This window comes from Vanessa cardui, chromosome 8 (genome assembly GCF_905220365.1).
Source record: "Vanessa cardui chromosome 8, ilVanCard2.1, whole genome shotgun sequence".
Taxonomy (NCBI): domain Eukaryota; kingdom Metazoa; phylum Arthropoda; class Insecta; order Lepidoptera; family Nymphalidae; genus Vanessa; species Vanessa cardui.
In genome coordinates this window covers 204,288-220,674 of record NC_061130.1, presented here as the reverse complement: position 1 = coordinate 220,674, position 16,387 = coordinate 204,288, and the positions used below count along the sequence as shown (strand labels likewise).

Here is a 16,387-nt window from a genome sequence, read left to right as displayed (position 1 = left end):
CATCTCGTGCTGAAACCTGCATATGACAAATTTCATAGAATTTATGCCACATGTGCATTCCACCAACCCGCATTGGAACAGCGTGGTGGAATATATTCCAAACCTCCTCCTTAAAGGGAGAGGAGGCCTTTAGCCCAGCAGTGGGAATTTACAAGCTGCTGTTGTTGTTGTTGTTGAAATAAAAATCAGAAATCCATCAGAAATAAAAAATACTTTTATGTCCGCGTTTCGATATAAAAGTTATTTATATCGAATATGTTAGTTCTCAAGCTCTAAGAGCGTCAGCAATTAATTTCTGAACAATAACTTCCGGACTAACAAAACCAAAAAATGAGACATGATTTTAGGTGGATATGCGTGTAATCTTATTTAATAGTTATTTTCTAGTCTTGTGTTCCGCATGTAAAACTTCGCCTTTTTTATATTATATTAATAACGCAATAAAACTCAAAAGGAAAATATTATAATTTTATTTTGAAATTCTGTCTAATTTTGTACGTTTTTTTATAATTAAAGCATCATTAACAATTTATGAAAAAAAGTTCGAAAATATTTTTTTTAAAAAGATAGAAAGGGTTTAGACATAAATATTTCAAGTATCAGAAAGATCAGAAAATAATAGTTTGTAAATAAAAAAGTACAAATCTTATCTTAGCCTATATATTATTTGACTACTTAACTATGTTACATATGGGACGGACATACACATTCATTTAATTTATAAACGATCTTTTACATTATAATTGTAATAAAACTAAGTTTTAACTAAATATAATTATATTACTTCATGCCAACTATACATTCTTTACCAAGTATCTCGTATTAAACTTGTCATAAATTGTTTATATATTTTGTAAAATCAATAAACAGAAATCACAATAACAGCAACAATATTGAAATTGCTTATGTCGTGGTAACACACTCGTAATAATACGTAAATTAATTATAGTATTAACTACTTTTTGTGAATTTGCTACACATAATGTTACCAACAATAAAAATGTCAAATTATGAGATCGTAATTTATAAACTACATGCTAGTTCATCTTTTTTTATAAAAAAATTAAAGATAAAGCGTAATATTGAAATGGAAACAAGTAAATGTATAGCAACGATGAATTATTTACGAAAATAAATTGTAATAAATGCTACAGCACATATAAGAATTAATGCATCTTATACTTAGATTTTATCTATAATTTGTCACAATTTTTGAAAAATCTAATAAAAATATTTAAATTTAAATATTAAGGCCACCATTTTGGACGGTTGATGTGCTTTTACTTTTTAAAACATTTTTAGTATTATTTAAGGCAATTGTTTAATATTAATAGATGTATAAAGGAATGTAAGTATTTAAAGCATTAGTTAAGGTACATTCAGACATTCCGTACATCGTACATTATTACAGATTACAATAATTATTTTCGAGTTTCTAATAAAACTATTATCACTACTTGTACGTATTATTCCAATTCTATGAATAGTCTTTTTTATATTAATGAGTGCTATTTAACAATTCATATTAAAAATTAAATATTAACTTGAAATTTTTATATGATTTTTGGTAATTTCATTTATTCTACATAGCTGTTTCTAATGGTTGACTATACGATCTGCTGTCTTCGGATATTGGATGGCCTTGTGAGTTTTCGAAGTCAAAGTTGGTCTCTAGTAAAGCTTCGGATCTGGAGCGGCTGTGGAGGTCAGGCGAATATGGTAGATCAGGCGTATAAGGGGGGTCGGGTGAGTTCATGGAACTGGTGTCGAATGAATACCCGGGAGGACTGGGTAGCCGATCGTCGAAGTATTGAGGTTCGTCTGTAAAGCAAACAGTTTTAGTATTATTACATGATATAAATAAAATGCTATGATCGATAAAAAAAACCAAGATTACCTGGAATATTTCTTTGACCGAATGTCGTTGTAGGTATAGCCCCAGGTTGAGGCTGCTCTGGTATTTTCGACCTTAACTCCATCAAAAACGAGAGCTTAGGTTGACCACCGTGATTAGGGGCGCCGTATGGGCCGTACATCTTCCCTTCTTTTTCTAGCTCACGTTTCATAAACAGCGGATCATCCGACTTGTCTATGCCGCGTAAAGGTAACGTGTCCGATGTGAAGTACTGCGTTTCACTTCGAGGAGATATCGTGTCATCGTCCTGTGGCGACTGGAGGCCTCCCGGGTGGTGAATGATAGGTAACTCCTCTGTCGCTACGGTATTCATAGATGGCGCCCCACTGGCACCCGAGTTTTCTCGATATCCTTCGTTCTTATAAGCGAGATCAAACGGTCTCGTGTTGTTATTCTGCGGCACGCTGTACTCTGGCGAGGCAGGTTTTCTGTTGAAGGTGCTGTGTTTCAATTGAATTATGTTATTCGGATTGTGAGCCTCGTAGATGTCGAAACTTTGATTGTCCTCGATGGATGAATTGAATTGACTCTTTTCCATAGATTCCATTGATGTAGTCGAAGCCAACATCTTACGGTAATCCGATCCTTTGGTAAGCGTGTCCGTAGAGCGCGTACTCTGTAATTACATTTCAATACAATTTTAAATTCAAAAAATAAGATTTGATGTTATAAATATATGATAGTGTGAAACGGCTAATATGGAGTGTCATGAGTAAAAGAAATAATAATTTCGATGTCATCATTGTCCCGGTAATCGCGGCTCATTTTATTTTTTGATCTATTAAGAATAATTTAGGGATATTCAGCAATGCCACTCACCATTTGAGTCGTCATTTTTCTCCTGTAGGGCGTATCAGGAAAACCACCGTTTATACTACCAATGGACCGCACAGAGTGCAACGACTGTCGTATCGAGTTTCTCCTTTCCAGTCGTTGAATGTGCCTAAAAATATTTAAATTTAATAAATAATTGAAGTTAATTAAAAGCAGCGTAAAATTAATAATGAAAATTATAATAATAATATCCTCTAGATCGATTTAAGCCACAGTGGCATCTCAAGGGAAATCAACCAACTACGCTGGACATACAGTGCACAAATGTGTGTGCAAACACTGGTGCGCTCATTCCTAATGTCGTAGGGTCGATGGTGTTTGAGGGGGATTTAGAATGAGTAGATTCCGCTGGCAGCTCGTACCTGTGCTTGGACTTGCGGCGCCAGCACAGCAGCGCCAGCACCACGAGGATCGCGCCCAGCGCCAGCGCCACCACGCTCGCCACCGACACCGCGTCGCCGCGCCACGACAGCGGGTCGATGCTCACCTTCGGGTCTGCGGACACGCAAGCTCATCCGTTATAGTACACGAAAGGCAAAAAGTATGGACTTCGAATAGGATATTTAATTCTCGAGTGTGTTAAGACCTAAACCGACTCTATAATCCGCAGACATTTTTAAGTATGCCGTTTCGTAAATTCAAATCGTTTATAAAAAATACATTGGTAAAAAAAGGCATAATAGATTTTGTAGATGATAAAAAAAGGCGTGGAATTAATACCTGTTGACTTCCAGGCAGGATATATTAATTTAAATTATTGTATTAACCAACATGACTTTGTATTTACCGAACCGGTAGTAGCTTCACTTAATTGTTAAATGACGATTCAAAAGTGCTTATAAAAGCCCACTCGAATAAAGTTTATTTTGATTTTAAAACTTATAACGACCAATTATAATACCTATACTTGATTAAAATGACTTCAGACGGCTCACCCATTTCACAGATGAACGCATTCTTCTGCCGGCAGTCCGTTATCTCGACGGCGGTGAACGCGAACGACGTGCACTGACTGACGTAGTCGATGTGGTTGACCCACACGCGGTCCCCGTACTGGAACCACTGGTTCTGCCGGTGGATGAACTCGTACAGCGCCTCGTAGTCGCCGCTCACGTACGGCATCGACGCGTTGTCGGACTGCAACAGAGCGGAGCGTCAGGCGCGGGGGGCGCGGGCAGTGTTGGGCATTAATCAAGTAATTGTCAATTATCTTATTAATTAACTAAAAAAGTAATTGCAATTAAATTAATTACAATTAAATTAATCTCAATTACACTTTTAATTGCACCTTGCAATTAAATTAATTTGATTAACGTATGTCAATTGCAGCTTACAATTAAAATAATTGAAATTAACTTTTTTAGTTGTTTTTTTAAACAATTAAAACTAACAATTAACTTTATATATCAAAATGAAATAAGTAAAGATTTAGGAAAATTAAGCTATAAGTATTAGACTTCAGACGAATAAAAATGTGGTCAAAGGCTCTAAGTATTAAGCTTATTTTTTCTAAATCTCTCTTTCCACAGAAAAAAAGTGTTTATTTTTATGTTATATAATATAAACTTGCATTGATAAATATTTCTTCAGCGTAGGTATGAAACAAAAACATTTCAAGTCGTCGTCTTCGTTCAAATCTTTATATTATACAGAAGTATTTTTAATTTTTATTTTTAATTAAAATTAACAAAACAATTAAAATTTGCCCAACACTGGGCGCGGGGCGGGTCGTGAGGCGGGGGGCTCGGGGCGGGGGGTCACTCACGAGGCAGAAGGCGCGCGCGTCGTCGTAGGTCATGGGCGCGCCCACGTACATGTAGCACGTGTCGCCCAGCGCCGCCCAGCCCGCCGGGCACTTGCCGCCCGCCAGCACCGAGCGGTTGTTCATGTGGAACGGCCTGCGGACACATTCACTCCGAGCTTTATGACATTCATATCATATCATATATATACTGCAATATTAGGTTATGGGTACACTTGAACATCACTATTTTCAAACTACTAAGCTTAAAATTTAATGCTAAAATAGTAAGGTAGTATTTAATTATTGACGATTCAAAAATGCTTCATTGTGAAGTTTACTTGAACAATATTAATTCGATTTGGAATAAGTGTATGTGTATATTGATGTCTCAATAATGCCTTCGATTTGGCATTCCTTTTTGAAATAGGGAACATGAACGTAGGGCAACGTAGGGCAACGTTAGAGGGTAAGAGTCGAGTTGGCCCAGTGGTAAGAACGCGTGCATCTTAACCGATGATTGCGGGTTCAAACCCAGGCAGGCACCGCTGATTCATGTGCTTAATTTGTCTTTATAATTCATCTCGTGCTCAACGGTGAAGGAAAACATCGTGAGGAAACCTGCATGTGACAAATTTCATAGAAATTCTGCCACATGTGTATTCCACCAACCCGCATTTGAACAGCGTGGTGGAAGTTCCAAACCTTCTCCTCAAACGGAGAGGAGGCCTATAGCCCAGCAGTGGGTATTTACAGGCTGTTGTTGTTGTTGTTGTTGAACGTAGGGCGTGGTCACCTGTAGTCCACCTCGAGTAGCAGCGGGTCGTCGGCGTGGTCGCGGATGCGGCCCGCCACGGCCAGCGTCTCGTTGTAGCTCCAGTAGTTGTGCTTGGCGTCGATGCGCGTGCGCCACGGCTCCAGCGCGCTGCAGACGAGCGTATGCGTTAGCGGATTGGTCAAAGCTACCCGCACAGGGGATGGACGATACGGTTTATAACTTATATTAATACTAGTAACCCGTCCCGCTGAAGTACATAACTTCATAAATCTTTGATGCTTTTTCCGACATGTCTAATTGTATTTAATAAATTATCCACCTAATCCTTCCTTAGAAATCCCTCTGTTTATTAGTGGAAAATCCGTTGAGTAGTTTTGGAGTTCATCGCGAACATACAGACAAACAGTCGAAGGACTTTGTTTTATATTATAATATGCACTGATTATATACACTACACATACTTTCAATGAAATTGAAGCTACAAAAATCTTTCAACTATTTTTTTTTAATAAGTTGTGTTTTGTTTTCATTGCTAACAAATATGTTTTTAAATATTTTAAAAATATATAAATATTCCTATTCTTATTATTATATCTCCATACTTTTTACTCACCCGTACAAACAAAAACAAAATACTTAACAGTCGTTTTTCTTAGAAAGAAATAAACCAAATATTGTTATAATTTATCCATATTATATCTTAACAATATGTAACTCTCATTAACTGTTTATCTAGTAGTTCGACTAAACTGTTAAGTTCAATAACTGCACTTAGTCACTAATGAACTACAAATCGGTATCCTCATTAACTTATGAGTTTTTCTTTGAATATTTTTAACTATTTGTTGGAATAATTTCTCCTAAACAAAAAACTAGTGATTGTTATTGACACATTATTCAATAAAGTAATATATTAAAGCAACTCACCTTATTACATTCGGATTATAATCAACAAAGCTACGGATCCGGCCAGCCATGCAAAAAAAACATGCAAGTCAAATAAATATTATATTAGTTTACATATTAATATATACTATACATATTAACTCTTATCTAATATATTTCGAATATTTTTTTAGCTTTTAAGCATAAATATAGCAAGTATATAAGAGGTAATATATAATGCATATGGATATCATTTTTATCTTATACAACTCAGTAGTATGATGACTCATAACTAACATACTACAAAGAAGTCCATTATAGTATATAACGTAAAGAATGCCCTTTCCCTTTAAAAAATATATTTAATTAATTTTATTCAACTAAACTAACGCAACTCACATGGATCTATTGACGGTGATCATTTCGTAGTCGTTATCGGGGTTAAAGAATATATTATCAACGTAATGCTGGCCGGCGGTGCCCGCCACCACCGTCGCGCGACCGTTGGGGTCCAAGGCGTAGTTTCTGGAAGTATGACAAGAAAATATTTAGGAAACAAGTTCTAATCTTGCATATAACTTGAATTTACGGTAAATGATACAATCAGCCGAGTCGGGCTAGTGGTTAGAACGCGTTCATCTTAACCGATGATTACGGGTTCAAAGCCAGGCAAGCACCACTTAATATTCATGTGCTTAATTTGTGTTTATAATTCATCTCGTGGTCGGCGTTGGCGGACGAGCATATGGGCCACCTGATGGTAAGTGGTCACCATCGCTCATAGACAATGACGCTGTAAGAAATATTAAGTATTCCTTAAATCGTCAATGCGCCACCAACCTTGGAAACTAAGATGTTATGTCCCTTGTGCCTGTAGTTACACTGGCTCACTCACCCTTCAGACCGGAACACAACAATACCGAGTATTGTTATTTGGCAGTAGGATAACTGATGAGTGGGTGGTACCTATCCAGACGGGCTTGCACAAAGCCCTACCACCAAGGAAGAGGAGGCATTAACCCAGGAGTGGGAAATTTACAGGTCGATGTTGTATGTTGATATAGTCAGCGACGACTACGACTCGCGTGCAATAACTATAATGCTAGCATGACTTGGAGAGTCGTAGTAAAGAACCGAGATGGCCCAGTGGTTAGAACGCGTGCATCTTAACCGATGATTGCGGGTTCAAACCCAGGCAAGCACCGCTGTTTCATGTGCTTAATTTGTCTTTATAATTCATCTCGTGCTCAGCGGTGAAGGAAAACATCGTGAGGAAACTCGCATGTGACAAATTTCGTAGAAATTCTGCCACATGTGTATTCCACCAACCCGCATTGGAACAGCGTGGTGGAATATGTTCCAAACCTTCTCCTCTAAGGGAGAGGAGGCCTTTAGCCCAGCGGTGGGAATTTACAGGCTGTTGTTGTTGTTGACTTGGAGAGTATGGATAGCCGTACTTGTAGAAGCCGTTGTGCGAGGTGGTCTGGTAGATGGGCAGGCGCACGCGGTCGAAGCCCGACACCTCGAGGATGCGCTGGCCCGCGTTGGCGTGCACGTAGTTGTGCGAGAAGTTGGACACCACCTGCCGCAGCGCGATGACGTCACGGTACGCGGCGCGGTTGCGCGTCAGGTAGTTGCGGTAGATGGTCAGCTCCTGGTACGGCGACGACTGCCGCCCTGCCGCGCCCGACACACGGGAATTACTAACGCTTGTGTCAACGTGTGGACCCAGTGTAAAGTCGTTAACACACAGGAGAATTACTAACGCTTATGTCAACGTGCTTTAACAAAAGTGCAACAAATCAAATCAAATCAAATCAAAATATACTTTATTCAAGTGGGCTTTTACAAGCACTTTTGAATCGTCATTTAACAATTAAGTGAAGCTACCACCGGTTCGGAAAGTAGATTCTACCGAGAAGAACCGGCAAGAAACTCAGTAGTTACTCTTTTTCAACATTTAAAAAAATACAGTCATATGCATATATGTACAGTCAGAGTAGGAAAGCCTTCGTCAGTTTTCAAATTCTTTCCTTTATCAAGTCTTACTCTTAGTACCTTTTGAATCTAAACATCAAATCATTGCGACGCAATATGTCATTCTGAGCACACGAAAATAGACCTTAAGGTGACGAACCTTTTCTTACCCCGACTGTACATGTACATGCAAGCACAAAATATTTACTGATGATGGTATACATTTTTGGTTTAATACATTCGGATTTCAAATCGTTACAAATATAACTGATTTGTCAAAGGGTGAGTTACCTTCGACTTGGAGACACGGCATGTCATGATTGGCGAGGAATAAATTATTATGGATCCATCCCCGTAGAGATGTCGCCGAGCCTCTTGAATCCGCTCGAACTAGTAAGCCTCCGACGTTATCTCGTACTAAGTTATTCTGAAAAAATGTACAAAATAGCATTAGCAATCCGGATCTAACACCAAGCGCGAGATGTGGTGTCGAAGAGCCAATACAAAAAAAAACATTTCTTAAAAGATTGGTATTCAGGCTAGTTACGGTTTTCGTGTGAGTCAAACTAAATCATTCTTAATAAAATGTAACAGTCGTAAATATGAGAGGATGAAATAAAGTAAATAGAGCTGAGATGGCCCAGTGGTTAGAACGCGTGCATCTTAACCGATGATTGCGGGTTCAAACCCAGGCAAGCACCGCTGATTCATGTGCTTAATTTGTCTTTATAATTCATCTCGTGCTCAGCGGTGAAGGAAAACATCGTGAGGAAACCTGCATGTGACAAATTTCATAGAAATTCTGCCACATGTGTATTCCACCAACCCGCATTGGAACAGCGTGGTGGAATATGTTCCAAACCTTCTCCTCACAGGGAGAGGAGGCCTTTAGCCCAGCAGTGGGAATTTACAGGCTGTTGTTGTTGTTGTTTGTTGTTGTTGAAATAAAGTAATATCGGACTCACTCTAAATACTAAAGTTTGTGTATTCTGCACGTCGACTCTGACGGCGGCCTGGCACGTCGTGAAGTTCCCGTAGAGTTTGAGGCAGTTGTGAGTGATCTCGTTCCTGTTGATGGCCACTAGCGGGTTCACCTCTCCGACGGACTGGTAGGTGATGGCACCGTCGCGGTTGTTGGTGAATTCACTACTGGATATGTTATGTTGAACGTCGCGATCTGAAATGGCAAGAATTGTTAATAAAAAAATTTTAAACTGCGATTAAATAAAACAATTGAATATAAATAATAGTACAGTCAAAGTAAGAAAACCTTCGTCAGTTTTCAAATTAATTCCTTTATCAAGCCTTAAGCTCTTAGTACCTTATGAATCTAAACATGAAATCCATTGCGACGCAATGTCATTCTCGATTGGTAAAACTGATTATCGCTCATACTGAGCACACGAAAATACACGATCTTGTGACGAAGCTTTTCTTACCCTGACTGTACAAACAGATAATACTTACTAAATCCAATGGCAGATATAGGTAGAGTAACAATTTCAGCAATGAACCCGTGAACAGACGCCGCACCATTAGCGAACAGTTTGACGCTTAAGCTCGCTCCGTTGCTTCTAAAGAGTTTCTTCTCTTCCGGTGATCCGTTTTCCAAGTACCCGATTTGGGGTGCAGTTATATTGTAAATATCGCCATCGTAGAGCGTCAACGAGTCCCGCTTGCCGTAGTTGAGCGTGTGGTTGAATAAGTTAAATTGTAATAACCTAAATCCAAACGGTTTTACTCTGAACATACTCTTAAATATCTTCACACAATTCACCGGATTGTTATCATATTTGTAGTACAAAATGACCCTTTCTTCGACAGTTATAACTTTCGAGCTGTCGCAAATGTCGATTAGTGAAAATAAGTGATAAGGGAGGTTGAGGTCTTTCAATGGAGTAAAACTAGATTCTTCAGATTCCCTCCCCTCCCCGTTCAAGGATATAGCGCTGAGGCCTTCCCCTAAAGTATTACTTATCGAATTAAACATTATGTTTATTGTATCTGTCGGAGAAATCAAATTGATGCCGTGGTAAGCGCATTTGCTTATATTAACATTTTCAATAATCGGATTTTTTATAATACTTTGAATAGCGGGCGATTTTTCGTTATGTAATATTCCAGCGCCGGTAATTTGCATGTGTTGCAACCTGCTCTCAACTTTTTTCAGTGTTTCGTGAGTATGATGATCGTGTATTCTATGTTCGTACATAGAATATTCAAATTCTGGATTAGCAAAACGAATCCCACCCCAATATTCAAGATTTTCATCCAGATTTCTTGACCCACAGTGAATGAATACGAATTCTGAATTCCATTTACAATCATGTCTGTGACCATATAATTGACCATTCAGACGAATGGGACAGTCTTCATACCGGTCTTCGGTTCCTACACACTGCAAAGGTTCAGGCCAAGACCATATGCGAGAAAGGGAACTGCTGTGGTATTCTACACGTCTGTCGTGGGCAAAAAATACGTTTATCGGGTCAAAACCCAATGCCCGACAAACTACTTGTGCGTTTCTTTCTGTGAAACGATTGTCGCACATCGGCACCCATTGTAATGTTGTCTTATTGTAATATTCCAAAAATCCCTCATTGGTCCTTTCGTTATGATTGTCATTGATCGAGCAGTTTCGACCAGTGCACAAGCGAATTGAATTTAACAATGTCATGGTTTCCAGCTGTCGCTTATGCTTGCGGTGAGCAGGCGAATATTGACCGACATCTCTCTTTTCAATTCTGTTACCTTCTACCTCTGAGGTGTATAGCATTGGTTTCATTATAATAGGTAATTGTCCATGACCGATGGCGTTAAGAGTACCCATTACAAGTATTCCCACATTCGGAGCAAATTCCATGACGACTCCTGGATTGATCGTGAGTGTAACATCTGGCATTACCGTTATATCAGCTTTCACGATGTAAGGCGTCGCTCGAGCGTCCAATGTAAGATCGGATGTTAGACGCCCCCCAAGCTCATTTAGATCGATCGCGGTGTCAGGACTGAATGTTATGGATACACTTGCATCAAAGTTATCTTCGAGCAAGTAAGGTAAATACGTGGCAACAGCGTGGTTATTCCAATCGTCGAAATCAAATATTTGTTTCCTAATCTCTTTTTCATCAGAACTTCCCCACCAGTTCTCTGTAACATCTAACAGATTATTTATTTTCGCAGTTTTAATACCAGCTAGTAAAGTATATTGAATGGCGTTATTTCCAAAGAGGTTTCGGCTAACTTTTACTTTCTGAATCCCTTTAAATCCAATAACGTGAGTGGGATCGAAGCTTCTTAGAAGAGCACCACGATTTACTTGCGACATATATTTATTATTTTTAACTTGATTATAGACGAATACGGCGAAAACGAATCCCATGATTTCACTTTGACTATCCATGTGAAATTGCACCATATATTGCCCATTGTTTCTTTCTATGAAGTTTCCATCTATCTTCATTTTCTTTTCCATGCCTCGAATGGATATCAATCCGGATTTGCAGTTGTTATCACTGAACACATTTTTCGTAATGTTAACTTCCGCAAAATGGCCATCGACAACAAATGCAAAGTTTTGGTTATTACGCCAAGTATTATTGTGTAGATAAATAGAATGAGTGAAGTTCTCGTTATACTGCCAAACATAAGGCAAGCTTATATCGAACCCTCCATTTTTGTTTCTTTCTATGGTATTATCTTGGAGCACGTAATGATACAAATTGTTGGAACTTCTCAAATCTCTGGCAAAGTGAAATATACCTTTACCGTTATCCGTAATTAAACTATTATTTACCATAATAGTTATTTCCGTAATGTTGCTTTCATGAATATCCCAAAACGGTGTGTTAATGTAGATTGCCTCTTCTGTGTTGTGAGCTACTTCGCAATTGATCAACTTTATCGTTTCGTTGGCTTTACGTAAGAAGTGATCACCAATTTCGTTTAAATAACGATTATAATAGAGTGCTTTTACTCCTTTCATATTTCCCTTTATTTTTGTATTCGTAACCAGCAAAGTCGGAACTGGCCCTTTGACAATTCTATTCCTAATATTCTGCACCGGTGCTACAATTGTACTAACTACTAAAACTACTCCGCCTAAAGCTCTGGCACCGCTTTCGTATTTCAATACGACACCGAAAGTGTTACTCGTTGTTGGAAATGTGGACAAGTCACGATCGAGACACCATACAGTGCTAGCTTCATTAATATTTTGTGAATCATATATACATATACTTTCTGTTGAGAAATTATGTATGGGATTCAAAAGTTGAAGTCCAAGTACATAACCAGGGTTGCATCTAATATTGTAAGTTTTGACGATATTTTCATTATTATTCTTTGTAAATACTATATGTCTAGTTTCTCCATTGACTAGGGATATATCTGTTTCGTACTCAGGCACCATTATGGGATGATAGTTCGACTCGTTCATATCGAAACTTGGATCCAGATTAAACCATCCAGATATTTCTCTTTGTTGTGGACCGGTTATATGTGGATTATGAGATATGCCAGCAATTTCATTGTTTTCTATAACAGAACTATAAACCTTCAAACCTAACTGCTTGAAACTAATACCGCTACCTTTGTTGTTGCTAAATTCAGAGTTTCTGACTGTATTGATGGCGTCAGATCCGTATAAATCTGAATATAAAATACCTAAGCCGTCGTGGTAATTATTGGCGATTTTGACACTTTCTAGACTATGCCGTGCAAAATCTATCTGAAGCGCAGGCTTGAACGAGTTCGAGGAATAGTCAAGGAGTCCAGCCTTTTCAATGCTTACGTACTGTAAGTCAGCTCTTTCAGCGATGACACTGAATCTTACTCCAGCCCAACTCGTTTCGTAACATCTTATACCAACGTCATTTTCATGTGTACAAGAATTTTCAAAACTTTCTAATGTTTCAGCCTTACATTTAGTTATATCGTTATCAAATTCCGTACATTCTACATTCGAGAGAACAATATCTTCAGATATTCCAGCATCGGGAATTTCATTAGGTTCCAAAAACCAATCGTCTGGATTTAATGCCAAGCCCAGTTGATTGCATACCAATGCAGCATTTATAATATTCCAACGATAATTACATATCGTTCCCCATTTATTATCTATTCGAACTTGTAACCTTCCTTCGTGCGGTGTTCTGCCACCTAAAAGTCTTATAGGGACGATGGGCTCTTGGTAGCCGGGTGTAGTCGGTTCTAATTCTGTATCTGTTTCATACACACTATCATTAGTCATAGTTACTTCTTCCTTCAAGGTGAACGTAATATCATTGGGTCGTTTTCCTTTCGCTTCTATTTTTCCAGCAATCATCATTCCCATTGCTGGTGGAAATTTTAATGTGACACCCGACTGCAAAATCAGCCTGCCTCCGGGACGAATATTGATGTCTTTGTCCACATCGTATTCTCCTGGTCTCAATATTTCGATGCCTTCCACCTCACCTCCGACTATGGAAGATCCAGGTACATTAAACTGCGGTACGTAGAGTGAATTATAATTTATTTGAGTGGCACCAGGATTACTACTATGCAATAGATAGGGCATATAAATAATTTTAGCTAAATTATATCTATCTTTTCTATGAAACAGTCTCTTATAAACTTTCTCTTCTTCTCCAAATCCAAGCCAGTTAAATGTACAATTTAGAATTTTGCTTTGATCTTCGACGTGTGAACCAATTTCGTACTGCGCCTCGGGATTATTTATGATGTTCCTGTAAACGTCGATGTTACTTGAGGCTAACACTATAGTTGCAGCGACCCTACTTCTAGGAGTAAGTCGCGACGATAAACCTTCCAATGGTTCAAATGGCTCCCTCGCTTTATTTTCTCGAAGATAATTTCTTGTAAACAAGATATACTGTATATCACTATATGGTGAAAGTCCGAGATTGACTACAAACGGTCCTCTATTGCCATAGAAATAATTATGTTGTATATCAAATCTAGCGGGTAATATTTCAAATTCTTCCAAATATTTCCCTTCGATTCTATTTAGTATAGCAATTGCACCATATTCACCATGTTCGAAATAATTGTATTCAATTCTTCCAATGACATTCAGTGCTGGTTGGATTTTCAAAGGCACTCGTTGATTTTGGTAAAATCTATTGTGCCCTACTTGTAAGTAGAGCAATTTAACCGGATCGTTAAATCTCCAGCATGTGTTTACTTCCACAGTGCTCTCCACGCTAGAATTAAACCAATTTCCGGTAACGTTCACCCAGCTATCACCACAAAAGTTTCCGTGTAGAATACCAACATCTAAATTCTTAAAAATTTCTGAATATTCTACAACGGTGGTTTGATTTGTTGGTATATATTCAGTCTCCTGGGTATTGTTCAACCAAACAGCTACACCGTAACCTTGATTAGAACTGATAATACTTCTCGAGATGTTGCGATTGCCTCCAGTTACCGTGATGTTAATGCCATCGCCTTGGTTGAAAGAGATTCTGCTCTCCGTTACGTTTACATCTCCTGCGCCGTTCACCACTTGGAGACCAGCTACGTGATTATTGTTAGATATGGATGTTCGATGGATGTGAATTTGTGAACGAAGGTTTTCGATAACAACACCTCTGCCATTGTTGTCGGAAATAACCGTGTCAGTTACATTCAAATCGTATGTTTTACTTATTCCAGACATTAGTCTCAAAAATCCTACAATATCAGTTCGCGTATTTGCGCGGAACCTCACGTACATTCTGTTTCTCGTGGATGTGACACTTTGCGGTCGAGTGTGGTTTCGTATATTAAATTGTAATAGTAGTTTATCGTTTGCCGTTAAACCGTCGTATATGAATATTTCTCCGGTGTCGTTTTTATTCGTCAATAACTTTATAAAGCTAAGCGTGAGGACGTGGTCAGGTCTCGTGTAAAACTTTTGATTGCAATCTCTTTCCATATTGGAATATCTCGATTGCTCTATGGACATTTGGATGGGAAATGTTTGACTGGGCGTAGACGCGAGAGTACACAAATCAAAGATTTCGCTGCGATCGAACTTCTCATCTATATTCATTTCGTGCACCACGTATTTGACCCCGTCGCCGCCGTTGTCGTGAATCAGGCAATTCTCGATCTTTGTCATACCGTACGTAGAATTAACATACACACCGTAACCTCTATTATTTTGTATTGTGCAGTTGTTTATTATGATCGGAGCGTCGGGTGATGTCACGTTTATAGCGTTAAAGGCAGAATTTGATATTTCTATATCTTCCATCACAGGAGGGACGCCTATTATATCCAAAGTGCTCGTTGCATTGTTATCTCTTCCTAAACCTGCATTTTTAATAATTATATGCTCTAATTTTGACATCGACGTTGGAACGTAGAGAGTATTAGCCGCTGTAAGTAACCTTTCATAAACGGCGTTTTCGAATCTTATACCCCTCCAGTGAACACCGGAATTTCTCAACTCATTATCGTCGTGATGAGGTTGGCACTGAATACCGAGGTCAGGGTGGTAGTCACACACGCCTGAACCCAGTTGTCTAGAATTCCAATCGCACTGGAAGAGGTCGTATTCCGTGCCTTTACACTTGGGTTCCTCTAGTAACAGTCGCGCCCGCCTGCCTGGCTGTCGATCCATCCAATTGTAAAACGTTCCGCCCATGAAGCCTAATTGCCTGCACGCCGTTTCCATGTCGTTGATGGTCCAACTGGAATTAAATAGAAAATTATTTTATGCATCGTGTCAATGAAACAGTATTCGACGTTCTGAGTTAGAACAACAGGAATTATTTGAAGAAATAATGCAAATGGAAATTGTATGATCTTACTTTCTTGAATTTGTGCAAACAGATCTCCATTGTCCTCGATGTAAAAGCTGAACTCTGCCAGCTAATATTGATGGGCCGTCAACGAGACGTATGTCTGGAAATGTTTTAGATTGTTTTTGAGGTTCTTCCGTACTCGTAAATGTAATACTCCTTCCGGGCTCTCCCTGAAAAATAACAATATTCAATTTTAAATACTTGTGAAGTCTGTATATAAATTAGATTGATTAACTAATGTACAAATTTAGTTAACTCTATATATTCAAATACAAAAACAAACTTAAACTTTATTACGATCTAAGCCAAGTATCCATGGCCTAATAACTATCACATCATACTGTAACTGGCCGTGACTGAGTATTGCTACATTGCGTTTTTGTTTTAAGTTTAATGATCTTCCTATTGCCATTGTTAGGCCATTTCTGTTAACAATATTATGTTATGCAAACTATCGTTTA

General features: G+C 38.5%; 1 protein-coding gene across 1 annotated transcript in view; it reads right to left on the bottom strand.

Annotated features, from left to right (window-relative positions):
- Nucleotides 1-454: 454 nt before the first annotated feature.
- The window catches only part of LOC124531775 (protein bark beetle), a 34,156-nt gene continuing 18,223 nt past the window's right edge, over nucleotides 455-16,387 (bottom strand). The window contains exons 2-15 of the mRNA XM_047106300.1: nucleotides 15,933-16,096; nucleotides 9,598-15,812; nucleotides 9,096-9,307; nucleotides 8,422-8,557; nucleotides 7,611-7,830; nucleotides 6,553-6,678; nucleotides 6,196-6,225; nucleotides 5,287-5,415; nucleotides 4,515-4,647; nucleotides 3,685-3,886; nucleotides 3,112-3,244; nucleotides 2,735-2,858; nucleotides 1,898-2,531; nucleotides 455-1,821 (exon numbers count right to left, since the gene is read on the bottom strand). Coding sequence (XP_046962256.1) covers nucleotides 1,583-1,821; nucleotides 1,898-2,531; nucleotides 2,735-2,858; nucleotides 3,112-3,244; nucleotides 3,685-3,886; nucleotides 4,515-4,647; nucleotides 5,287-5,415; nucleotides 6,196-6,225; nucleotides 6,553-6,678; nucleotides 7,611-7,830; nucleotides 8,422-8,557; nucleotides 9,096-9,307; nucleotides 9,598-15,812; nucleotides 15,933-16,096 — 8,697 coding nt within the window. The 3' untranslated portion in view covers nucleotides 455-1,582. The remainder of the gene's footprint in view (nucleotides 1,822-1,897; nucleotides 2,532-2,734; nucleotides 2,859-3,111; nucleotides 3,245-3,684; nucleotides 3,887-4,514; nucleotides 4,648-5,286; nucleotides 5,416-6,195; nucleotides 6,226-6,552; nucleotides 6,679-7,610; nucleotides 7,831-8,421; nucleotides 8,558-9,095; nucleotides 9,308-9,597; nucleotides 15,813-15,932; nucleotides 16,097-16,387) is intronic.